Source organism: Neodiprion lecontei, chromosome 4 (assembly GCF_021901455.1).
Source record: "Neodiprion lecontei isolate iyNeoLeco1 chromosome 4, iyNeoLeco1.1, whole genome shotgun sequence".
Lineage (NCBI taxonomy): Eukaryota > Metazoa > Arthropoda > Insecta > Hymenoptera > Diprionidae > Neodiprion > Neodiprion lecontei.
The window spans coordinates 39,204,962-39,232,952 of record NC_060263.1 but is presented as its reverse complement, the minus strand read 5'-3'; the positions used below and the strand labels follow the sequence as shown (position 1 = coordinate 39,232,952).

Here is a 27,991-nt window from a genome sequence, read left to right as displayed (position 1 = left end):
AGCCGTACACCAAATTGCTGTTGATTTATCGATTATTTTTGATATAACACTTTTATTACGGAATATTAAATTAATTCAAATAATTTTAATTATATACATATTTACATTACATATGTAAGGTTAAGTATAAGTAGATGAAAGCATAAAATACACGTTATTATACTATTACACGAATATTTGAAGAACAGTCAGGAATGTCTAGCGAGAAATGTGATCTCTTACAGCTAATATAGACACATGCTAAATTCACACGTTTTTTTTCGTTTTCTTCTTTAGAATATCAATGTAATACAATATTATTTGATGATTACTAAATACCGACTAGATTAGTAAAGGCTATACAGAAGTTATTAAAAATCAAAATATAATCTTTGAGAAGTATACAATAACCAATAAGCAAACTATCCTTGATGAATGACAAGTGATCGGGGACAACCGAAAAAAAGAAGTCATCGTCATTAATTTCCACCACCCGTATATGTAGAGTTTTACAATATCTAAAAAATAATAATAAGCCATTTTTTATGGACAGTGTTTGCGAACATTAATCATTTTTTATACGATATACTAAAAATATATTCTCTTTCTACCAAGATCAGTTATAAAATTTGAAATAGTGAATTGATAGTAGAAATCGTTCTTACTTCAAAGTAAAAGAATTTACTGCTACGCACATATCGCAAACCGAAAATTCTCATATCATGCAATAAGAAATTGCAGACTCTGTTCAGTAGAAAGATTTTTAAAAATGATTACAACAAAGTTTACATATAAGTTTATGCGAAATATTCGTACCTCAACTCTTTATCACGTCTGATGTGACGGCAATAGTTGCAGTGGAGTCATTTCATTGTTATGTTATAGAACAGAAGCGTAAAATTCTTTATACCATTCACGTTCTTTTCAAACAAGTCAATAAATAGACTGCCCGATTAGTTCATTTTTTTCTTTATTCCTTAGATTTTTCCGAATTCCTGTTCGTGAAAAACGCGAGTTCCTTCTTGTGAATCTACACAATAAAAATTATCTAAACAATGCAATTATTACGAATATAGCAATGCAACAACTCCAGTACGTTAGAACGTCATAAATATGTGTTAAATATATAATCGATATACCTAAATGATTAGGCCCTGATAACTATTTTCGCATACGTTATTGTATATTATACATATATGTGTATATATATATATAATATATATATAATATGTATCTCTATATGTATATTTACATATAAAAAGTATTACAAATATGCATCATATAATATACGATATTCTATTGAGATATTTTTTATAATAATAAAAAAAAATAATAATAACAATAGTGATAATAGTAATCATGATAATAATAATATATAAAAAAATATCAATGACATAATTATTACTTTTCCAATATACATATGTAAGTATGTATAATATAATAATGCGCGTTTGCTTCATAGAGATATGTCTCTATGGTTTGCTTTCCTTATCTTTTCTCCGTTTTCGTCGTGAAGAAAATTCGTCAAACGAAGTCGAAAATGATGAGCTGCTTTTTTGGAAGAGGCAGGCGTATGCATGTGTGTGTCTGTTCAAGGTATCTTTTTATCGCAGTAAAATTAACGCTGCTGTCACGAGTACCAGACAAGATTCGATAGTCGTTCGACCACTGCTGGCTGTAATATGATTTTTATTTATTTTTTTTTAATTAGAAAAAACGAACATAGCACAGATTTATTCGGTGTGAATTAATGGCAGTTTGATTGCGTTTTTCTTACCCAATATGTGCTCGGCATGAGTGTGCCCTTGGGCTCTGGTCTCGCGACTTTCCATGGCCGGTGCTTTGACCGGTTTATCACCCTCGATGCTCTGCTCGTTCGATTTCCAGTACACGGTAGCTATCGTCGCGAGACATTTAATCTTCATGTCGCCACGCTTGAAGTGATTCGTCTGCAAACGAAACTCCAGACCCAAAACTGGGGTTTCCAACCCCTCGTGATCAACTCCCGTAATGTGCGGGCCTCTCAGGTATTGAGCTTTGACCTGAAGGAAGGAGGAATGAAAAAAAAAAAGAAGAGTTTATCAGCACGAGGTATATAACGCAACATCTGTATTTACTGTAGATTATGATAATTATTCGGATCTCCTCACCGGCTCTCCGTTAATAAACCAACTCAATATTGCTGGCGGCTTTGATTTCGACGAAGTGCAATTGAAACGGACAACGTCTCCGACTCGGAATCGTTGTCGTCCAGGCCTTCCTGTAATCACTGGTCCTTCTTCTGGTAGAGCTGAAGTACAGAAATCGTAGAAGGACAAAGGTTATCAGAATTTAAATTATCGTTTTTGAACTGTAACGATTCTAGGTACCGAAAATTCGGTTATAACGATGTTTAATTACAATTTTTTAGGGTTTATATCGGGAGTTTTCGGTGAAAAGCCCCGAAAACGAACGATCTTTAGCCTGCAGATAGGCAAACACAGTTACATCAGATGTAGCTTCGGTTGTCTAACTGCAGGCGCAGGCGTTGTTTACGTCTGGACTTTTCACCGAAAACTTCCGAAATACCACAGCTCGCATAATTTGGTTATGAAATCTACAAAGCACAAGACTTGTACTCACCGATAACCAACATGTCCGCGTGATCGGAAACTGTTGTGAACGAGGGAGCTTCCGCGGAAACTTCGCATCTGTACCGACCCGAGCTCATCAGCGTGACCTTTTGGAGTACGACCGATCTTTCGGTGGAATTGTGAATCTGTCGATGAAAATGTGTCGTTACAACGTTTGTTCGAGGGTGTGTTTTTCTTCCTTTATAAGAATTTCACCGTTGGCGCAATTAAGTTTCCAGCATCCAACGGCCATAGGGATTTTATTACAGGGTCGTTATATACCTATATAAAAAGATAGGAAGACGGATACGTCCTCGTCGTCTATCGGGAATCGCGCGACGAGGTGGGAAAGGGGGACAGAAACTATACGTCAGGTAGAATAATGACTTACGTCGACCGTTACGCCGGGCAGTAAGAAGTTGATAACGGGCGGCATTTCCTTCGGGACGTATCGGTAAAACTCGTTACCATCTTTGTACCATTTTACCGAATAAAGCGTTTCCTTGTCCAGCTCAAAGTTGCACTCGAGTTTAACGTTTTGCCCCCGCACAACGTGCTTCGGTATCAGTAGCTCCATCATTCTCAGAGCCTCGATTTCTGAAATTGCAAAATAATCATGCTGCAGACGGTCTTTAAATAACTACGAACGTGTTCTATACGTAAGGTGTTCCTTATTCATCTGTTATTTGTTCTCAATTTTATTCATACAAGCTGACCTCTCGGAGAAATTCTTTGTTTGTCGAAGGATTGACTCGCTGTATACTTCTGAATTATTTACCGACCGAAGACGAAAAATCCTCAGTAGATAAAATTGATCTTCAGGAGTAATAATTATGCTTGGGCGTACTTAACCGAGATATTTCGTTGAAATGTTCCATGGACAATTTATTCGGATGAAGTAAATCCGCCTGTATTTATGCAAGTCAGTGTACATTTCACCGACCGATATTTGTTCATATTATTCAGGATTGGCCGAATTCTTAACTAGCTCTAATCATTTACTACGAAACAAATGTCAATCGGGAAAATGTAACCAGCATTGCATAAATGCAGGCGAATTTACTGATCGCCAATTTGTCAAATAGAAATTCGTCAAATCAACTAATCTAATGTTTTTTATAAATAATTGGTTATGCTTAAGAGTATCTACTGCGTGGAATTTCTAAAAAAAACATTTCAGCGACGACCGTTCAAATACATAAATTTGTACAAGAAGTTGTTGTAAGGACATCCTTTATACATAATCACCCGAAATCACCCCTCATTAATTAGCAGTCATTTGACATTTTCCAGTCGACGGAGAAAAACTGCTTAAAATATCATTACGCGAATAGTGTTGAATAAACTAAATGGGTGAATTAACTTTCTAAATCAATGAACTTGCCAAACTTGGTGAACGGCGGAACTATTAAGTAGTGTCTTGATAACAACTTGACTCTGTAAATATCGTGAGGAAAAACTCGCTGGTTGTATCGGAATAACGACTGTGGGTAGAGTGATTGATTTGAAAAAGAAAAATTTGTGACCAATATATACTGAAAAAAAAATTGTCGTAAAACCTGGTGGAAGTAGGAATATATTTAGAGATCGCTGCCAATTATTATAATATTTTTTATTTAGTTTTAAACAAAATAGGTACATTAAAGTGATGTGATACTCCTCTTTCGATAGCAAAAACTGTTATCCAAATTTCTCCGAGACGATTAATCTTTCCTATAAAAGGTGAGAACAGCCAACTGCGGAATTGTTAGGTGCAGTTTGGTGTTGATTGGTCAACGATTAATTGGACGATACTAGAAAAAAAAAAAAAAACTTATATATATATATATATACATATATATATAAGCCTGTGAGGTGTACACATAAAAATAAACAAAAAGTATTACAATAATTGGTAGCGACCTCTAAATATTTTCCTACTTCCACCAGGTTTTACGACAATTTTATTCCAGTATTTGTGACAAATTTTTCAATCAACACCTCAAGAAAAAAAAAAAAAAGTTAAAAAATGAACCACCCACTGTGGGGGTACAAGTTTGTCTGCGTCATCAGGCACAGCGTGTTTTTCGGCGGGGGTGCAGCGAGTCTAGTCACCCGTCGGATCGCTGAGTGCATGGCAGAATGACTCACGAAACAATATGCATATTGAATACACGCAATTGCATCACGTTTAGCTGCCGCCGAGCTGAATTCACACGCATAGTCATTCGCTTAAACGCAATTGTGATACACACAACTTGTGTGTCTGAATCATGTCGTGTCGGTTATATACTTACAATGTTAAAAAGTTACCCATGCACCGGACGAAAGTTAGACCGGTGTGTTCAAAATGTTTCGGTTTAATTAACCCCTGCGGCAATCTCGTCACGCCGCCCCATCACCCCGATAAATTTGTATAAATCTCGGCATGCGTGTGATTATATCTACCTGTCTTTTATTGCTTTGTTTCTGTACGTATACGATTACGTGACACGTTCATCATCCCCCCCCCCTCCTTTCAAAAAATTCTGCCAGGCGATCTTGATTCGGATTAGCGTCGCGCTTGTCCCTTTGCCGATTTTATTGACTTGTTATTTATTTGTTTTAATCCCCCCCCCCCCTCTCCCCCTCCCCCCTCATTTTCGTTCATTACACAAACCTATTTAATCGCAGATTATACTCGGATTTGATTAATGTTATTCCGAAAACATATCCCCAGCTGACTTGCTGCAGGAAAGTGGTCATATATATATATATATGTATATATATATATATATGTATATATATATATATATACGTATAGGTATGCATAATTTAATTTGTCATTTTGTTGGCGATATAAATATGGAAATAAAGGTGACGCGGATACAATTTTCACGTATGATACCCCGGTTTTACATCGAATTTCATTTTTCGCGTCAAATTTCCTCAACAAATTTTCTGTATCCAAAGCTTGTCTGTCAAATTTTTATTGAAATCTCACACGACTCCTCAGTTCTTAATGATTACAAAAAAAAAAAAATACAATATGTACCGTTTGATTTGTGCTGCAACTAAACCGTTGAATATTTATAATTATATAACATACGATATATATATATACATAAATATATATCTACGTATAGTTTTGTCCATCGATTAAAATGCGCCAACTGCACAATAAATGCGCTCACGTTTATTATAATTATACGCAATACATCTATAACATGTACATGTACAAAAACATATGTATCCACAGCGAGGATATAGAATATTCTGGTTCAAATTACGACCTATTCGTATTGGAGAGCAGCGTGTCTCCGCGTACAGCTTGTATCATTTTGAATAAAAATTTAATTACAAACGGCAGACCAACGCTGATGTTAATTAACAATTTATTAATCATTCAGTCTGCGCGCGGTTATCACAGTGTCGTGTATTTGGAAACTCGTGTGCAAACCGCAGTAGCAGAAATTTTTATCCAAGTTGAAACAAGAATTTGAGTTCAACGAATATTGTTTGACGATGTATATCTTCTCGAAAATAAAAAACAATAAAGATTGTAAGAATATGGTGATAAACAATCGTATGTATGTATGAGTGATCTCCGTATAGATGTGATTTTGAAATTCTGTTACTGGAATGATAAACTGATGTGACATGTACGGATAGACCCAGGTATAATGTAACACGATAATACCACTACGATGTACAACGAAATCTAGAACAAGTTTCCGATTTCAAAACCTTCATCAAGTCTGTACTGCAGACGTGGAAAAACCGCCAATTAAAACAACCAAAAATCGTGGTAAAAAAAGAGAAATCGAAAAAAAAAACTAGGCGATTAGATCGAGTTGCGTTCGTCGTTTTACAATAAAAAGAAGTCCACAAGTACGCACACATCGCAGGTTTATCTTCCACCACATCCGCGTGTCTGGATAAATACACGAGGTATATAAGTATAATAAGTTATTAACGAATATCCCCCCCCTCCCCATTGATGATTCATAATACTGTAGGGCTGACAGAGCGGTCAGTAGCTTCGAGAATTAGGGTAGGGGTTGCAGGAGAGACTGGAACAGCTAGCACACCTTGGGTGAAATTCGTTGCCGAGGAAAGGTGGCAGTTGACCGATAGATCAAGAGACGTGGGGGCCGAAGTATAGAGCTGATGGTTGGTGAAGTGGGGTGTAAACCGTGAGACATACGAGAAGCCGACGACATCGATACGTTCACAGGGCAGGCGAAAATTCGAGTGTGTGTATATGTCGCGATGCATGGGGCGCGCCGGCGATAATAACTACACCTATACGCCTATATCTGGATCCCGAGTAAAAAGTACATCCGAGCCGCAGTCTAATTTCTGTTTAGTATTGTTTTACAGAAATCTAATACCTGACGATCCGAGGTGGGAGAAAGAGAAAGTAGATTGAGGGAAGCCCGTTATCTGCGACATCGGCAACTTTGCAGTCCGCTGCTACCACGGAGGGCAAACGGGTGTCGGATATCGAGTTAACACTGAGCCGCATTCGAAAGGGGTCGTCGATGACGACTGCAGCGCCCCCCCCCCCCCCCCTCCGTCCGGCTATCCGTCGGGGGTCCCCCTCAACCCCGATTACTCCCGCACTAATTTGTTTTTTTTTTTTTTTTGCCCTCTTTACACCCACTTTACTATCTTTTACTCCCTCTTTCTCTCTCTCTCGGCTCTTGCAATGCGCCAGCAGCGCGCTCTTTCGGAGAAAGAGATGTAGATATGATACATACATATATATAAATATATAATATATATATATATATATATGTGTGTGTGTATATATATAAATGTAATATGTATAACGGTGGACTCGCACGGGCAGCGGCCATTTTGCGGAGGGCTTCCTCGTCTCTATATAATATTACTGCTTGACTAACGCTCTCTGCAGCGCCATGCCGTGTTCATAATAATTCATCATCAACGTTTTCGCCGCTCGCTTACATGCAGGAAAAAGCAAATAGAAACGCCCGGTAATTATTCAACGTTACAACCTAACCTCTGCACCCTCGCCTCTTTACTCTAGCGTAATGCTCGCTAAGTAGATATAACGCGTTATGCGTGTTTACGCGGAACGGCCGTTCGAATTGATTTCGAATTTTTAGCTCGAACATGCGCCTCTGGGACTGTGTACAGGTTGCGGACACTCATTTTTAGAACGCGAAAATGAAACGTAAAAGTTTCAGGGTTCCCCGTTCTTCGCAAATCGTGTCGTTTGTTTTTTGTTTGTTTTTTTTTTTTTTTTCTGAGTGGATCGGTATTAGGTATGTTGATTTTTTACTTGCACTGAAAAGAGACAAATTTAGATTACACAACTGAACAAGTTTGAATTTCAAAATTGAAAAAGTTTTGATAACCTGTAGAATGAGGATTAAATATTATGTACATACAGTAGTATTCATTAATGCATTAATTTTCCGACTAACTTGTATTCGGTCCGAAACAAAATGCGAATCGGGTTCTATGCGAATTATGTGACAATGACTCGCAATCTCGTATAGAATCGAACTCGTATTTTGTTTCGGACCGAAAACAAGTTAGCCGAAATGTTAAGGTATCAATGAATATTATTGTACCCAAAACCTGTAGGTTACCAAGTGGGTTCTAGATTGACTTACATCGTATTGTTCGAGCATAGTATAAACAAATAGCGCTCATATAACTCACTTTGTATATTATAAAAGGATTAGCAAACGTCAGCAGGATGTATTTCATAAGAATGAATTCAGTGTAAGTTTATAATACGCTTTGCCGGGAACAAAAGTGGATAAATATAATACTGTTTTCTGTTTTAATACATTTTGCTTTGACGAAACATCAGCGCTAGGAAGAACGGAAGATTTCGTATTCCTGTGGAATTAAAATTGTACACATCCTGCGCTCTATGATGTATTATTATGTATAATAACACATGTACGCATCTACTTAAGATCCGATGTAATATTTATTAAGAAAATCAGCGCACCTACAGTGTTTATTTCAATTTGTTTGTTTTTTTCAGAATTCTCTCAACGACCAAATTCTGTACATCAAGGCACACAGGTTTCTTTACAATATACGTATACACGCATACGCAACCGGCTTATATTTACTTCCCCGCATCAAATTGATTCACCTTGGTTTACATATATATGTACATACATATGTATAAGCGGTGTGCGTTATATACCGTGTATAACATCCGTATTATTATCGTTTATGCTTATTTTATGCTGTTTATGTACCGCGAGGCAAACATCGAAGGGAGCAATTGCTCTTTATACATACGATTATTACATTATCCACATTCCATCGTCTGTGTATATACGAATATATACATTCATAAGTCCCCGATATCTATTATAAACAGTTCCCCCTTGCGTCTGTGTGCTATGGGAAACAATACACGTAACCCGTAACGCGAAGCGATGATTAGTTGATTACTATTTAGATTAGATTAGCAAGGCTGGACGTCGTCGCTGGAATGTGAGGGACTCGACATATACATTCAAGTGAAATCCGAAACCCCATGTAATCCAAGATAAGTTCCGCCTACCCAAAAGGATCGCAAATTGCAATTGAATATATACTGGGTGCACAATTGAAACGATATCAGTTACAATTCACTGAAGGTATTTTTTGTATTTTATGAATCGTCTTATTTCAAATTATCACGTAGCAAACGTTGGAAACGTGTACGTTTCTGGAACATTCGACTGCATAGAAACTGAAATTAAAAACCGCTAAGCGTTTTCAGCGGTTCTAAACTTTCGATATCCTAATAATTAAGAATGCATGAGACGGTATGTCAGGTCAAATAAGGATTGAAATAAAAACCCAGTAAAATGAGGCTTTGAGTGTCATTGAAGCTAATCCAGCCACCTCTATTTTGAAAAATCTCCGTGATTGAAGACAAAATTTAAAAAACGATGTATTTCAACTGTCAACATCATTGTTAGATTATTGTTAACAACATCACAGTAAACCAGATTGTTCTATATTGATTGTTCGATTCTGACAAACAATACAGCTAATTTTATTCATAAATGAATTTTGGATGACAATAATTTATTTCCTTCTAAATAGTAAGTTTGTTATCGGTAAATCACGACGATTGTACATATCGGATTTTATTTATCCTGGAATTAACGAGCTCGATTTAAAACTTGTCTCGAATGAAACGAGCTACTTTTCATCATAATCTATCAAACTACACTTTTATTTTGTCGATGCAAAAGTCTAGTATGTAATAATGTGATTTATCTGAGACTGTTGTAACCTTTGTTAATTGTCACGTCTATCTTTCGACACATTTTATTTATTTTATTTTTCACATCTAAACTATAACTGCATAAATACACGCTCGACAGTTCCAAAAACCTTGGTATCGTAAATTTTTTCGTCAGCAGTCTTTTTCAGCACGTCGAGTTTGCTTGTACAAATTTTACCGAACGGTGGATAGGCTCCCCTATTTTTTGTCCGTCACGGAAGAGTGAAAATTCCAGAGGCAATGCGGAGTAGGACAACATATGGTCAAGTAACGTAGTCCGAACTTACGTAGGTACGTACACGCATACACGTGTTGGTACAAACGTAGAATAAAACGAGGAGTCGTCATCGCGGTGCTGCAGACGCTGCACGCGTGCCGGCTGCTCGTCGTTTAAAACGGCTTAATTGTTATTAATTGAAAACGGGTCAATTTATCTTTAATAGTCGTAGGTGGAGGCGGGAGGATATACATATAAGGTGCCTGCAATAAACGGGATCATTATTATTACGCCTGCAGCTGAGGCGAAGCCCGGGGGCGTAACGATTGAGTTATGAAAGGTGGAGGGCTAATACGGATGGATATACCGATGAATAAAAGGCAATTGAACCCTCGGATTTGCGAATCGGTGTCGTTCTCTTCGTTGTCCAACTAGCCGGATGACGACTGGCGTAATTCAAGCGCACAAACCCGAACGCGAACATTGAATGGCAAAGCAGTCGCCCTTTCTCTCTCTCTCTCTCTCTCTCTCTCTCTCTCTCTCTTTATCTTTCTCTTTACCTCTTTCTATTTTATACGTACTTTGCATTTAGAACGAGAATTTTAACGACCTAGGACGATAATGTATAGAGCATACGTATAATACGCTAAATATGTAATGCAATGCCGAGCGGCGATTAAGATCCTTATCAACCACTTATACGGTTTATCTTTCACCCCCTGTTATAACACAGAGTATATATGTAGACGTAACACCGAAACGTAAATAATATTTTTCCTCCCCCTCTCAGTTGGTAAAAAATTTTGATTTATACCTACTCAGACTGGGATGAGAATATCTTGAAGCTTTAGGCTTGGAGCCTAGCAAAAAAGCACGAAGCTAGTCTGGGAAAATAAATTTTAAAACCCATATACATATCGTACCTATATATTATACGTACGAGACTAATTTGCAAGCTGACGTTGAATTATTTTCGACGGAGAGTGAATAAAAAAAAAACGGTAGTCAGATTTTCCGTTCTAAACTTTCAAATCAATTGTTATTATTATGAAGCTCAAGTCACGTATTTGCTATAATCTACAGTGCAATTAAATCCTATTGAACGATACAAAAAATAATAACAGATACTGCAAGTAAAATTTTTTACTCGTTTTCAAATTCCGTATGATACACAAATTATATTTGCGGCTAGCTTATACATAGCGAAGCAATGAATTACACACGTCAGAGTCAGCAATATGACATATTATGCGGGTTCAACGAAATCGTTTAACTGCGGTTAACCATTGTCGATTCGATATTGTTACGATTGTTGTTTTGCTCGCGAAGCAATTGATATGGGCATACATTATTATACCTATACACGTATGGTAAATGTATGATACCTTTACACGCGGATATATAAAACCTTTTGTGATACCGGGATGAAAATTGGTTTACAATATATTCAAGCAGAGAATTTTTTATGCAGGACCACTTACATATATATACATATGTATATATATATATTGTCCCTAAAATGAATTTTATTATTTTGCAGCCCACCCGGGCGTAAATATAATGTACCTGTATATAAATATTCAATTCCCGTCGGAAAGTTTTCCCCCCGTGCGGTAAAGGCAGCCAAAGCTTTCTCTTCGACTCGGGCTTGTTTAACAACATCCGAATTTCATTTGAAAAGTATATTATACGCCCGTTTTTTCCTTCAACGTTTTCATCTTCGCTAATGAAATTTAACGAATGTAAATAGTGTAATAATTATTTTATCATATTTTACGAAGCTTCCGTAAGATCGATGCTTTTATTTGTAATTATATAGTTTTTCCAACGATTCGACAAAAGTTAGGGTGAAAATCGTGTAATCACCTCTAACCCAGTATCCCGTAATGACGCGCCCAAACACATACACAAAATAAAAACAAAAAAAAAAACAACATAGAACCTTTTTCAAATCCGTAACAGGTCGTTAAACTAATTACTAGCAGCGTCAGTCATAATGTCAAGGGTCTCGGTGGGGTCTCGGGTATACCCATAGTAGCCTGAAAGAGAGGAATTAGGCGTTAGCGACAAAGCCGAAGAATTGAAAAGCGGAATTTGACGCGTATTACGATACGCATCACATTATTATACACGCACGAAATTTAATAAACGTGCTTAATTTCCGGCCGATGGAATTCCGGGTCTATTTATTAGGGTTCGGGTCCTTTATTTGGTTTTGTTCGTAAAAATTTTCAACCAGAGCCCCCCCCCCCCTGCCATGTATAATGAACCCGCACCAAATCATCTAATTGTAAAACACAACGTGTCTATAATTTCAAATTTTATTTCCATTACAATTACAAGTAATTGACATCGATTGATTATCCGCAGGTGTTGTGTGACAAGTTTCACAAAAAGCTCCCTGTCGACTGCTCTCGAGTTTGGAAGCCTTACGTAGATTATAGGTGTAATGCATATAATACGTGCAGAGAACTCGAGCAGTTGAGGTTAGACTAGACAGTTTGCGCCGCAGCGCAAAGGCGCGTATATTAGTTTCTGCGCACCGCGCAAACACGGACAAAGAGAACTACCTAGAGGGGTAACTCCGTATAATCTTGACGCAGGGTTAAACACAATGCGAGCCTTCGAGAGAAGGAGCCGTGCCTTTACACAGTGACGGGCGAAGTCAGTAAGTCGTGTAAAACTCACATATGCACCGTGCGCACAGTGCAGCAGACATGCATTTATACATAGACAGAGAGGACAATAGGCACGTGCCTAGATATATGCGCTAGTTAAGTAGCACTAGAAACCAACACACAAGCGCAGAGAACGACGCGCGTGAGAGTGCATCGCGTAACGATTATAGGGGTAGGTTGAAACTCGTGTGCCCGTGGCTGGTGTTAGACGACGGGATGATGATGTGGATGTGTGACCGCCGCAGCTATATAACTAACTATGTAAGGATCGAATCGATATTTCCACGGTTCGCTGAAACCCGCGAGCGCGCGAAGCTGCTCTTGCGAATCCACCAAGATATCTCTGTATGCATAAAATGGGGATGAAGTTGGTCGCGTTGGCGTTAACGATTCGTGTTTAGGAATAATCGTTACTTTGCACATTTTAGGAATGTCGGAAATTTAGTAAACTACGACGAAGAAGAAATTATACTCGATGTTTTTGCAAAGCCAACTCCGCGAATGTTGTCCTAAAATTGCGAAATAATTACTTTTTTTACTCATATTTTCTCACGTTAACGTTACTAAATGTCGGCATTGTTATGTATAGTTACTGTATTCCGTGCGTTAAAAAATTATTGCACTACCGTGCATTTCTGCAGATCGTTGTTGCATAGTTATAATGTTAAAACGGTTTTAAATTCTTCTTGCAATTGCAGGGGAATTTCTGTTCCGAGATTTATTGTAGACGTTCTTTTTTTTTTATTCTGCAAACACGGATACATTTTCAAACGGGAATATAGAGTTGGACTTGTATACATATAGTTAGTTTTTAAGAATGCTTTGTTAGACGCTCCTTTTATTTTGCAAGCTTTCAAAGATTCATGCTAACAATAATGTAGAGGTGGAATTGAACATAGTTGGACACTAAGAGCAATCACATTGTAATTTATGGATTTTTTTTTCTTCACTTCGTGTACATTGTAAGTACAATGGAACGTATTCCTGTAACCAATTACCATTGGATATGAACTATTCTGTAGTGAAATAAAAATAACCGGTTAACATAAGAGGCTTACAAAACAACAAAAAGTTATCACAGCATTGGGCTGATTTCAAACAACCTCTGAAATCAAATATGAAACCAAAAAAATTCCTACCCATTATTTAAACATTTGTAACTATTTTATACCAACAAACAAGAACGCGATGAATGAGTTTTGAGGTTATGGCAACAAGGAATAGAGAACTGATGTAATAAATTTGTGGATTTGTATTTTTTAAAGCTTAGCGCCTGCATTCTGTCAAGGCACATAATAGTTGTGTACGAAAATACCTGCGTCCAACATTTCATTAGATAAATTCGCAGTACAGGATTTCAGACGTAACATCAGCGCCGCCTAGCGGGAGCTAAACTTCTTCATTTTCGTCATATTTATTACGAAGTTGAAGGTAGTTTAATCGTTATTATTTAACGAACCGCATTTACAGTGAAAATAATTGTTTCACGACTTTATATAATTGTCGGAAATTCAGCGAACCGTTAATTGAATCAAAACACAGGCGTATATTATCGAAAACTCAACCACATCCTTCGATACAATAAATTTCCTTCAAACATAATATTCACTTTCTCTCCATCACTTTTCTCTGCTCTTATACGTATATCAATTACGTTGACTCGGTGAAAAATAATCGTTGTAACATTATTTTATACACAATTAAATTTGTAAATTTTTTTACGCTTGGATCATACACGCACCATTGAACGAGTCGACATAAAAATTTCGATGGCATTGTTACAATTGCATTGTCTTTTTTATATACGCATACTATGCAGCAGACATGAATTCCAGCATTTGTCGAAGTTCAATACTCCCTTGAAACGAAAAACAAAAGCATTACAAAGTGATTTTCTGAAGTGAATTCGGTGGGTCTCTGCACCGCGTTGACAGCGACCAATTTCGCGGATGCCACCGTATCCGGTTATTTCACGTGTATGTAACGTACGTACATGGTATGACATATATGTATTGACCTGTGTCTATTGCGTGAAACACAAGTGAATGGAGGCAAGCAGGTAGAACGAGTAGAGTGTGTCATTGGATATATTGACCACTGCAGGGTGGTTTACGGGGGGACGGATGACTCGTTTCTTTCATAATCATTCCACGTTTGTTAAACAATTAAACACGAAACTAGCCGAACCCTTTTCCGTATTATTATATTATGTGACTTCCACGCATGGACATAGAGACATTAATGAATTATAATTGCCCCGGTGTGGATGATTTATGAAATAAAAAGGGGGCGAACAAACGAACGATCCGTGAACTTTAAAGAGAAACAATTTTTTGGAGTGATCGCGTTAGCTTAAGGGTGTATTCGCTGTACATGCTCAAACAAAAGTGAGTCTCGTCGACGATATTAAATGCTATGTGATAAGATAAAAATATGAAAAAAGTCAACCACAATAAAGACGAGAAGAAAATTAAATTTCAATACTAACAATGCCCAAAAGATGTTGACAAATTTCTAGGGAAAGCGATTTTTTTTTTTTTTTTTTTTCATCATGTGAAATAAATTCGTCAATTTTTCTGAATACACATGAATTTTTAAAGAATATTCTCAATATTTTAAAATTTATTGATAAGTTTTGAACACTATTATTATTCAAATTTAATTCTCTTATCGCCTTTATCGTGGTTGATTTTTATCCGATTTTTATCTCATCACAAAGTATTTCGGTCGATTTATATACACATTGCGAAACACATTTGTAATACGATTTACTTATTATATATACTTTATACATGTGTCGCGGTTTGAGTTTTTATGTACCAGACTGTAGTGTACACACCGGATAAATCCCCCTAATTCGTCCATGCGACTGAAACGGTAATTTGTACTACAATAATTGTATAATAATTCATTGAATTGTTATGGTCGATAATCGTTGAATAATTAATTTTAATTATTACTAGATACCCGCCACTGAACTGATCCATGAATTAAACGCATAGCGGACGCTTTTTTACTGCAAGAAATTTGACAAGTGATTGAATTGAACGAGACGGAATTATTAGAATCGTTTTGGGTTTCATACAACATCTAAGCGCAGTGATATAATCCGAGACGACTTGTCTGAATATATGTATACATACAATGGCATATGTTTAATATACGAAATCTATTTTTGATGTAAGAATACAAGATATAAATATAATGCGGTGTGCATAATATATTCGTATAGATATATACTTATATACGCGCAAGATATTACACGATATTAGTATATCCCACCTCCTGTTGTAAATTAGACTCTTTTTTGCGTCTCTTGTCAGTAGAAATGTCAGGCTCAAAGGAGCGAGATTTTCAAGCAGCGTGGGCTGCAAGAATAAAATTAGACGCTGCTCGCTTGTATACGGAAGTATTTTTCCTTTTCTTTTCAGTTCATTTCATTTCATTTATTTTCTCCCCCTTCACAGTCGTTTCCTCCGGTCCACGATATACCCACAGACCACCAATTGCCAACGACCGAATGGTTCAATGCGCATGCGCTGAAATTCACGAGCAATAGCAGTCGTTCTGTCAGGGTTACCAACATTTTTGAGGTTACATACATCGCGGCAACCTATCACCTCAATTTATGATTCAGCGGGATTGACACTCGACTCTTTAGTACAGGACCCTTATTCAAAAACACGTCGCAAAACATTGTGATGTGAATCGAGCTGCGTGATGAAGCAACCAAATGTTAGTAAAACTTTCAAGTTTTCCCCCACGTTTTTTGGTAAAAAAATTTTTACGCGGTATACTCTAGAAGTAGAAAAACTAACAAGTTTCCATTGTTTGTAATCATTGCAATCAATTTCGTCACTCTTGCCGGTCAATTTCCTTGGCAATAAAATGTCACGCAAGTTTACAAATAAGAAATTGGAAAGGGGAAACTTGCGTAACTCCGCTGTTATGAATGTTGGCCGGCCTGTCAGAACAACTGCTTTTTTTCTGCGCATGCGCATCAATCATTCAGTCGTTCGCAATTCACTCTTTATAATGTACATATATGCTATGCATGCACGTAATCTCTCGACGTTTCGTGTACGCAGATCCGATTTGGAGTTTAATATAAAATATACAATAAACAATGATCCCAGCTATGAGGCAATGCAGGTTTTTAATCACCGCTTAGCGATCGCGTTTTTCTTTTTCAGTAATTTTCACCGACTGCACGTCACTTGGCTGCCGCAGTTCGTTCTCCCCCTTCTTGATTCGCAGTTCGCTTCGCTTCGCTTAGTTTGGCGATATTGTTAATTAAAGCAATTTTGCGGTACAATATCGCTACGCTACATGCCGACCTCGCTCACTCACTCGCTCTTCTTCTCTTTCCCTCTCTCATTTTCTTTCGCTATCTCGCTCCTTTGCTTCTCTGCTCGGAGGAATACAAATGAAGGTATTAATTCGTCTACCGCAAGGAAGAGAGACGACGAAGAAAGGAGAGAGAGAGAGAGAGAGAGAGAGAGAGAGAGAGAGAGAGAGAGAGAGAGAGAGAGAGAGAGAGAGAGAGAGAGAGAGAGAGAGAGAGAGAGAGAGAGAGAGAGAGAGGAAAAAGAAAAAAGCTAAGAAGTGGGTGGAAAAAAAAAAAAAAAAACCCAAGAAAATGAACAAGAAGGAAACGGAAAAAAGAGGAAAACAGAAAAATGTCACGCGAGAGTCGCGTCAATAATGTATAATTAATTGCGTTATATCGTGCCGGAGTGTAACTGCTACTGGTCAGGTGTAACTTTTAAATGTTATCCGTACTCTAAACGATAATATTTTTCCCTGTATGTATAATAATGCAGTCCTCACACGCGAACACACGTTTGCTGAAATCCTTATATATATATATTTTTTTCTTTCATGTTTCATTCAATTTCATTTTTCTCAGCTGTCTCTGAGTCCTAATATTCGGACCGATTTGCCGCTCGGTTTATAAATTAGCGCATATTATAATGTGTTATATACATCCGTAATCGTTGTTCCTATACTTTACGCGAGTTAACTTTAATAAATTGCAAATATTAGATGTACATATAGGTATAACAGATTCGCTCACGTTGTGTAATTTATTATCCCAGACAAGCGATCAATTTTCATCTTCTTCTTCAAGGCTGAGATTTACTATTTTCAAGAAAAAACTTCAAATGAGGATATTTCAAATTTGAGTGCTGAAATTTGCAGAAAATGTTAAATAAACAATTTCATCCCTTACATAGAAACCGAAACTTTCACAGTTACAATCAAAGTAAAAAAGTTTGGTTTGCAATCAGTTATGATAAAGAGTTTAGATTTTTTTTCTGTAAAGAGTTGGTGTAGTAGCCGTGTAAACATAAAAATTGAAGTCTGTTATAAAATATGTAAAACCCTCTAGAAAAAAAGTCTTTAATATAGTATATAATCAATGAACCGATAACAGGGAGAAGAGTATATGATTCGTAATTGCAGTTTGTAAAAAGAAATCGAACTTTTGAGAAAACATATTTGTATCAATGTGCGAATGACTCACAGCGATCTGATTAATTTACTTTATACAACGCGAGCATGTTTCACGCGTTTTTCCATGCTTGTTTTCCGTACAGAAAGTACCCGATTCTATGACAATCGAGTTATTCCGCGAATGCGCATGCGCGGAGTACAGAAAAGACCACTTTCAAATCCTAAGAGTGTTAAAAGTAGTCTTTTCCGTACTACGCGCATGCGCTGTCGCGAACATATCTGACATTACGCGATCCTAACCTCAATTTCGTGCTTGGTGACAAAACGCGTAACATAATCTTGTTGTATAAAGATGCGTGTGCAACAAGGAGGCAACGTACTTTTCGCCTCTCGTATTTGCAATATTCGTCGTCGACATCACCTACGACTCACATTGCAAACTTACGCTCGACCCGACAAGACCGAGTTTGCCTCCTTGTTACACAATGTACTATTCCCGCACCGGAAAAGAACGAATTGGTTTTTAAGCCCGCCTTGGCTGCAGCATCGACGATAGGTAACTGGAGATTCATTGATCTGTCACTTGAAACCCGAATAACTCCCACCTCGCTCTCCTTCTCTCTCTCTCTCTCTCTCGTTTTTTCAATTATCTAGATGCCGTAGAGGTAGCAGATTACACCTCCACCGGAGCCCGTTCAACCGTAAACACAGTTACTGGGGACACCATGCATTCCAACTCGATCAGAAATTCAGCGGAAAACCGTCGCGGTGATGCCTAAGGGTGTGTGTGTGTGTGTGTGTGTGCGTGTGCGCCTATCTCGCTAATCGTCAAGTCCGCGAACTTCGAGGGTTCAAATTATTTTCCGCAAATAAACCCTGATGCGGTGAAACGTTTTTTTCCTCTCCCACTCTCCCTCTCTTTTTTTTTTTTTTTGGTTCGCATTTCGTTCGTCACACCAATCGCGATTTGATTTCAACGCAAAGCGAATCGAATCAGCTTTATATACCATTTTTCGAGCACGAAAGAAAAATAGATTAACGAATTAAAAGAATGTGGAAAATAAAGACGAAAATAGATTAAAAAAAAATAATATTTTCATGTAAAACAACGGTTTTCAATATTACATAACGGTAAATATTTCAGCTGTATGAGATAACACCTGTCTAGATCAACAAAATAGATTTTTTTTTTTTTTTGAGTTTCTCTTGAGATAAATAAATTTCGATTCTATACATTGAGTAATAAACAATACCTTTATTTATTACTTATAAAGTTTGCTTTTTGTCTTTTTTACGTTGATAAATAAGTCTTGAAGTTTTTGGTTGATAGCTGGTATGGGTGCCTGTTTGGAAGAAAAAGGAAAATGTTTTTTCCAAGATGTGATCGACTTTGTCGTTATTAACGTTATCAGAGGCGGTATAATGAGAGCATGATGAAAGATTACGTTTGGGGTTTGATACGAGAAAAGTCTGTACTAAAATCGAAAAAGTACGAAAAAAATTGATTTTTAAACTTTGTTTGTCAATTTTACATTTGCAGTTTATTATTAATTATTATTTGTGAATAAAAGTGATTTAAATACAAAACTGAAGTTTGCTTAATAGTTATTTACAACAAATGATTGAGAAGATAGGTAATTTTTCTTAAAATCCGAAATATCGTTCTGGTTTCTACAAAAACAAACTTCACCTAATAAAACAATTTTTTTTTTTTTATTTGTCAGTGACGTAGAAGAAATCAAAATTTGACATCTAGAATCCAGAATCAAAATTCGTGTTGACCGGTTTAATCTTATATTTCATATCCCGCCGGTGTATAAATGCAGCTTAAATTACTACAGAAAGTCAAAAATTTGCATCTATTTCTTTCTAATACGCTTAATTAAACTCAAACTCCGTGCCGTTTGACACGATAATTATTTTCTACACTTTTCACCCGCCGCTGTGAAAACAAATCGTCGTACTTATAGGATGAATTACGATCCTGGTATTAAATTTCAGTTCCGCAGTGACCGAAGCCAAAGATCATATCCGTTAAGAAAATAAATACGCAATTGCGAAGTGACGAGAAACAGCGTGAATTAAAAAAAAATGAATAAAAAAAAAAAAAAAATTGAAAGAAAAATAAAAAGAGACTATAGACGGAATTAGTTCCAAAGATATGTTCATTTAGTGGAGACTTTGCAGCAGCGGTACGCGGCAGAAGGAGGAAAAGAAAAAATAACAAACACCCGTACAGCAGAGCCTAACATGTTAAACATCTTACGTTTATATTTTTTTTCCGCTAACGCTGCAAGTCGGATTATTAAATTAACTCGCTCGAAACTTTTCTTCTGATCTTTAATTTCGTTCCTATGTATGGTTAGTATAATCGTCTAACCGCGAACGAACAAATATCACAAAGTTAAGTAAGTCACGCGTTTTAATTTATAAATGGATATAGTATACATATATACGGGCGAGTTGCGAATTTACATTTGCAAAACACTTTAGCTTGTATATTACTTGTATACACAGTAAACACGATGCGCGGTTTCGAGGTTTTCCGAAATCGTGTCTTAATTTTGAAAGTTCCGACTTTTTCAAAGTCTTCTTAAAAATAAAAATACAAAAAATACAAGGAAACAGTTTTAGTGTTGGAATAATCAGGAAACTAAAGTAACACTAAATAAACACTTTCTTATTGTACCAAATTTGGCTTCTAATTTGAAATAATATTTGAATCCTTACATTGTATTATATAAAAGATATCGATTTTGCCGGAAGTTTTTGTAATTAATAATCATACGTATGTAACATGACCATTTTTTTTCTTTTTTTTTTTCTTTTTTTTTTTTTTCCTACCGCAGTGAACAAAGAGAAAGTCAAGGGGCGAACGGATAAGACACGACAGAGATCCCCTAAAACCGCAGGATGAGATAAGAGCTGGTGTAATAAATCTGGGATGAAAATTTAAATAAATAAGAGAACAGGCGAGTGTCTCTTTTCGAAAAAAATTTCCATCTCCTTTTCCGGGCAGGTTGGTTTGCTCTGGTTTTGTCGGCCGAGCGTTGGTCGCCGGAGAGAGAATCGATAGAACACGACCTCCTCTCCTCTCCTCTCCTCTCCTCTCCTCTCCTCTCCTGCCCGTCTGGATGGTGGGTATATAGCTATATACGATATATACATATATATACACACACACACACACACACACACACACACACACACACACACACACACACACACACACACACACATATATACAGTATACCGATGTGCTTTGCTTTCCTCGTGTACACTGTTTAAATCACGTTTCTGTTATAATTCGTAACTCCGCGGGTTGTGTGCTGTCTGTAAAATGCATACATACGTATAGGTATTGCACGTATCAATGTATGTAAATTGAACATGCGTTTAACACACTCGCGTTTCGTATATATATGTATATTAGGTTGGTTCTTGTTTCGGATGTGTTGGAATTTCTTCGCGCTCAAGGCCCAAAAATCAATCAGATTGTGTGGGAAAAAAAAATTAGGCCAGATCCAAAATAAATTTCCAACAACCTTAACACACTCCGCCAAGCGGTAGAATTTTATATGGAAAAATGCAGGCATGTGAATTTTTTTTTAAAGAGATCTGTTAATTACTTTAACTATAGATTACAAAACAGAAAAAAAAAAAAAAAAATTCCTCCGGTTGTGTTGTAAGAAATTTAATCCTCTGCAGAAAAGATATGTTGTAAGATTTTCACAAATCTAATATTTATCACGTTATCAGCGAAGATCAGTTTTTTTTTATATGTATCAGTTTTATAACATATAGTATTTAAATAGTTGACAGTGTTTTCTTTGAAAAAATTTTAAACGCCTGCATTTTTCTATACAAAATTCGACTGTTTGGCGGGGCGTGTTAGAATTATCGGATTTTTTTATTTTTTTTTGGTTTTACCCTGATTATTTTCTATACCACATGCACTGATAAAAATTTCATTTGTTACAGTAATTAAAAAAATTCAGTAAAAGAGATATCGTTAAACTAGAACTATATTTTTCGATAGTGGTAAAAAATGAAAATAATTAAAGACCGAGCGGTAACCGGAACTAAAAATTTCTCTCAGTGTGACTACTTTTTGTGGTTGAACGCGAAGCAATTCCAAAATTACCCAAATAAGAACCAGCCTATTATTTATGTATAAACAACATGCAAATTCCGCGGAACCTGTGGCAGCGAGTACTCGTGATACGTATACATCTCAAGTTTTCGATCGTGTGCAAAAATGTACGCAAAAATTAATCGGCGGATTATGACGACGACTTTTTGACTGGTCCAGTTAAATTTACCCACATATGTATACGGTGTCGTGTGCTTTTGCGCACCTTTACGAAAGAGGGACGCGGATCCTCCAGGACGAGCAGGAGGAGGAGGAGGAAGAGGAGGAGGAGGAACACTCGCTGTTTTAACCATTTCCGCATGGCTAATGGACCCTCGAGTTGTAAGGCTTCAGCATGTTTTTGTAGGGTGGAAAAATTCGAGATCGGTGTACGTTGTAAGGTGACGCTGTGTCGTTTAAAATTTAACGCGAATCGCCGCGTCGCATCGCTCAAGTGATTTTCTAATACCAAAAAGATGTATATTACATTAATATTATGCTGCGTGAAAAAGAGAAAGAATTTGCTAAATTTCCCGATCAAACACAGCAAATTGAATGTTTACTCGTTTATTATTATCATTGTTATTGTTATTATTTTTAAGCGAAATGTCACGTCACTTGATTTGAGGACAAAAAGAGTCATCTTGATCGAACGATTATTTTTTATTATTATAATCAGTGAAACTGCAAATCTGTTATCAAAATCAACGAAACATTTATTTCGGCATGTTTGTTAGACTCGAAAAATTGACGATTTTTTTTTTTATGTCTGTGTAATTGTGATGTTTTTTTTTCTCTCTCGCTGAAGAGAAAAACACATATTATTCTGCACTTCGTCGACTGATTTCGAGAGAAATTTAGTTAAAGTATAAAATCTTGCGTGATTCGTAATTTGATATGAACCGAAGAAATTCGAACGTGTATAAGAAGAGAAAGAATTAGGTACTCTGGTTTGATTACAAGAAAAATGGTCAGAATACACGAACTTGACGTTGGTAACGTTAATCTAACTTTACAACTGACGGTGAAACAGATATCTTAGTAATTTTCAACTTTACAGAACGACCTAGCATACGAGTTTAGTTTTCGATATCTTCGTGTTGTATTTACATGTTTCGTTTAATTTATACGGTTTTATGATCGAATGTCAGACAATCCCACCTATAATGTTGCGAAATAACGATTTTCTCAATATCCGGGATCGTTAAACGAACTGCAACATTGTTACAGTACAACAAAATGTTTTTTTTAATCATCTTCAAAACATAACAAGAATTAATTTCATTGACTTTACCAATTGTACCAACGAAAAAAAACGTTACTTTTTCTATTTCTATTGAAATATCTTTGTTCCATTACGAGATGAAAATTTGGCAAATTAAACGAATGATTTATTTGTCTTATTTTTTTTTTTCAATTTCTCCTCTCATTCTCTCTCTCTCTCTCTCTCTCCTTCAATTCGATGCTGTTGAGTATATGTGTAAATGTGGGTTCTTGGTTATACGCGCGGCGAATAACCCCGGCAGTCTGAACAATTACCGTCAATTCGAACAAATAAGCAGAACTTCTTACAACGTCTATTATAACGGGGTGCGCATTTAACAGAAAACTAAGAGACGAAATAACCGACGCGGTTTCTTCGCTGGCGTGAATTTTTCCACCCCCTGTTTATACGTGCGTATAACGTGCGTACAAACAGGCCCACGGGGAAATCATAGGGTTAATATGCACATGTACGTTACAATACATAGGTACACGTATTGGTGGGTATGTATAAAAATACGTACATAACGGCAGGGCGAATGTTACGTCCAGAAATGAAATGAGAGAAAAAAAAAAAAAAGAAAAAGAAAGGAAGGAGCTTTAAAATAAGAGAGGGCTAATAAGCAGGAGCGTTAAAAGCAAAAAGAGCGTAGGTATGCTTAAAAAATATACGATCCGCAATTTGACGTTCACGAGGAGCGTGGATTAACCGTAGAGAGCCGCAGGCACGACATACGACAATTACTGCACCCCCTCTATATTCGCGGGGTGAACCCTTTCGGCCCTGCTGCTTATGCCCCCGTTATATGCATAATGCGTAATTTACAAAAACCGTTCGTGTGTGTTGCCCGATATTATTATACATACGCCCGGTGGGATAATTAAATCCGCGGTAGAAACATGCGGATGGGGGAGGGGGGGGGGGTCGAGGGTTAAAAGTCGGCGATGCCATCATCGACGGGAATTCGCGTCGTCCTTGTCATTATGGGTATAATATACAGTCGCATGGGGTGGGGTTGAAATTACGAGTTTGAAAAATTCCGAAAGCGGTGAATGCCGAATTTTTTACCGCGGCGAAACTTGAAGTTAAGAAATAAAACTTGAAAAATTGAAATCAAAGTTCCGAATGTCCGAGAATGAGAAAATTTAAAGATCTGAAGCAACGACGTTCCGAATGATCGAAGATTTTCAGTTCCGCGAATATCTGGCTTGCTGAAATTTCGCCACTTTCATCTTTCTTTGGTTTTGGATTTTCGATACCTTAACTTTCGGAATTTCACACCGTCGGAACTTTATTTTTCGGAATTTTGGTCTATCGGGACTTGAATTTTCGGAATCTTGCGATTCGGAACTTTGAGCCGTCGGATTTCCGAGTATGTATTCGAAACTTTGTTGTTTCTTCGAAGTTTGATTTATTTACTTCAAAGTTCGCCATCAGATAATTCGGAATTAGGCGCCTTCGGAACTTTTCAAATTCGGAATTCGGAATTTCAGCCCCCGTTTTAAGACATGCGAAATTTTCGCCATCACCAAATCTCATGCTGGCCTCTCCAACATTCGACTCACATCTAATCACCCAACTAATCGTTTCCGGAGAGAAGAGAGACGCTATACGCTGTAGTTCAACGTTCAAGAGTCAAATATCCCGATGACCCACTGACGGCTAATCGTCCAAGTGCTACTTGCCTTGCTCATTAAAAGGGGGGTGGGGGACATGGAAAAGTTCCGAGTTTGCGCCTCGACAAATCTTCCCTGCAGACAAATGCCCGGATGCTTGAACTCGGTGCAGCGATTCAACTCGGTTTATTCGAAAAAACAATCGAGACTGAAAGATGATGAGTGAAATTTATTGGTCGGTATAATTTTTATAATCCATGAAACACGATTAACGTCAACAAGAACGTATAAATTGTAAAAAAAAATTTCAATCATACCGCAGTGATGACTGTGAATTTTTATTTAACAAAAACAACGCGATTTTTTAATCAAATTTTACCGTTACAAACAGATCTTTGGTCTGTTTTCAACTGTCGGGGTTTCTCAAGACCTCCGTCAAAGATGCCGGTGATGCATGAAGAGAGAATAATTGAACGAATCTCGATGTTGAAAAAGTTGTTTACAAGAATAGGGAGATTTTTTTCTCAGCTCTCCTTTGTATGATACAACAGTATTTTTAATTGAATACATAAAAAAAAAAAAAAAAATCTCGTCAGTTTTCAGAGAGTTCGGTTCGTTTGATAAAATGAATTTTCAGTACGATCGGATTTAAGCGTTTTTTACATCCAGGTAAACATATCGCGACATTTCACCGGGACGATAAAGAAACCCTTGCCTGGGAAGAGTTCAAGCATCGAGGAACTGTAAGAATAAAAAAATAAAAGAATCACTTGTTATTCCCTTGGAATAAAATTCCCGTCACTCGTTTTACGCGCATATAATATCATAGGTAAAGCGTTACTTTTTATACGCTGATAGGGATCTTCTTTTGACATGTCAAAAATTCGCCTGGGGTTATATATTACATTTATACGTGCAAGGTTTACATCAGGTATGTAGTACGTTATGCGAACATCGCGTCTCTTCCTATAAAAGTTGTACTGAATTTTTATGAACACTGCCGCGGTGTGCTTCGCAGATTCTACAAGAAATACCTGAAACCATCGCATAAGTATGTATAATTCGAACTCCCTTCCATTTTTTCCACAAAATTTCTCGACGTCTGAGCACCCCGGAATTTTATTACGCGGTAAGAAATTAAAGCGTATGTTTCTTCTCAAAATTGCAGGGCAATCGGAGACGGGGTTAAAAACGTCGATTGGCGGATTGATGGGTAAACAATAGCGGTAGTTAAAGTCTATTGACGGTATTAAAACATTAATCAACTTACTGGATGGAACGAAGAGGATGATTGCCGCGACGAGGATAATCCCTAGGATCCAATCCATGTCTCGACTAGCTTTGCGTTAACCGAATGAAATCTGCGGTTAAACGACCGGATTTATCCCCAGCAGAGAGCAGGAGAAGAATCAGAAGAAACGGCAGCAGCGGCAGCGGCGACGGCTGCGGCAAGAATGCCGAATGGCGTGCAAAATTCGTTTTCTCCCCTATTTTCCGATACAAATTATCTTCAAAATGCACCAAAGATTGAATATAAAAAAAAAAATGAATAAAATAAACAAAACTTATTACAAGTTATTACGTCTTGTATCAAGAGTCCTAGAAACGGTCACAGAAATTCACACAAACAGCGTCGAAACTGCGGCGTTAAAACAATTCGCACTGATTTCAGGTATAATCACAGTACCGAAAATCGACGGGCGAATAACGTCATCTGCAAACTAGGATAAATCGGTGTGTAGGAATCGTCCGGAGAAGCACATAGATAACTGCAGGGTTGAACCCTCGGTGGGAACATTTGTCGATGGGACGAGAATGCGCCGTCACGCGATTTTTAAATTTCAAAAATACATATACGGGGCAGTGTTACGTTTATCGGTTTCCCGCCGCGCGACCCTCGCGAAAATCGGCACGCCAACCCCTCGGAAAAAAATATCGCCCCTCCCAGTAATTCCGCGGCCCCGCGAAGGCTTGAGACTGTAATCGTCGTGAAAACAGCCGGCGCTACCCTCGGATGGATACCTACTCGGCAACCCTTCGCACTTGGTGTCTCGGGGTGAACTGAGTGGAAATGAGTCGGCGAGTCGAACGTTCGCGCGCACGCGTCTCTCTGTCAACGGTGCCACTGCCGTTCAGGCGCCGGGGTTCCCCCTCCGAAATCCACGGCCTCGAACCCTCGGCCGCGCCTGCAGCTGGTCGACGGGAGTGCCACTTGCGAACGCCACCTGGTGAGCGCTCCTCGAACTAATGAAATAAAGAACCGGTTCTCGTCTCGGATTTTAGGGTTATGACTGTCGGAACTTCGAATCCTAACCGAAAACCGAAACCAGACGTGCATTTGCAACGTTGCTGTTATTTTTTTTCTCGACATTGGAAGAGCTTTTTTGCCATAGAGCCCGACGTAAACGATTATTAAATAGTATGTACCTGGTAAAAATTATTTATAAGATTTTTATACGAATTCTTAACGATGCTGGTACATTTCGTACAGTTTTTTTTAGAAATAATTGTTCTCGTGGAAAATTTGAAGTATACATAATTTCTCATAAAAACTTGTAGATTTTTACGAGAATTTTTATTGTTTTTTGGTAAAAAGATTTACAAGGTAGTACAGTGTTTAACGAAAATTAACAATTCTTTACGAAAATAATACGAAATGTTGCAATTTTTGTAAAAATTTGTTGTAGTAGAAATTTTCACCGGGGTGTATATTGTGTAATAAGGAGGCAAACTCGGTTTTTTCGGGCCAAGCGTAAGTTTGCAATACGAATCGTAGGTAAAGTCGAAGACGATTATTTC

At 37.4% G+C, this 27,991-nt stretch overlaps 1 protein-coding gene across 1 annotated transcript; it reads right to left on the bottom strand.

Moving 5' to 3' along the window:
* Positions 1 to 262: 262 nt before the first annotated feature.
* LOC107221519 lies at positions 263 to 27,299 on the bottom strand. Its single transcript, XM_015660525.2, has 6 exons — positions 26,463 to 27,299; positions 2,983 to 3,188; positions 2,602 to 2,737; positions 2,130 to 2,269; positions 1,757 to 2,021; positions 263 to 1,654 (listed from the first exon to the last, which is right to left on the bottom strand). Exons 1-6 carry the CDS (start codon positions 26,518 to 26,520, stop codon positions 1,584 to 1,586), a joined length of 876 nt encoding a protein of 291 aa, XP_015516011.2. The 5' UTR covers positions 26,521 to 27,299; the 3' UTR covers positions 263 to 1,583.
* Positions 27,300 to 27,991: the final 692 nt, after the last annotated feature.

What these genes read in the sequence shown, in the direction of transcription:
- LOC107221519 (XM_015660525.2), bottom strand. Translation starts at nt 26,520, where the DNA reads ATGGATTGGATCCTAGGGATTATCCTCGTCGCGGCAATCATCCTCTTC. An exon ending in CGCGGACATGTTGGTTATCG is followed by an intron (nt 2,270 to 2,601) that starts GTGAGTACAAGT and finishes TCTGTACTTCAG; the next exon opens with CTCTACCAGAAGAAGGACCA. An exon ending in TCATGCCGAGCACATATTGG is followed by an intron (nt 1,655 to 1,756) that starts GTAAGAAAAACG and finishes ATCATATTACAG; the next exon opens with CCAGCAGTGGTCGAACGACT.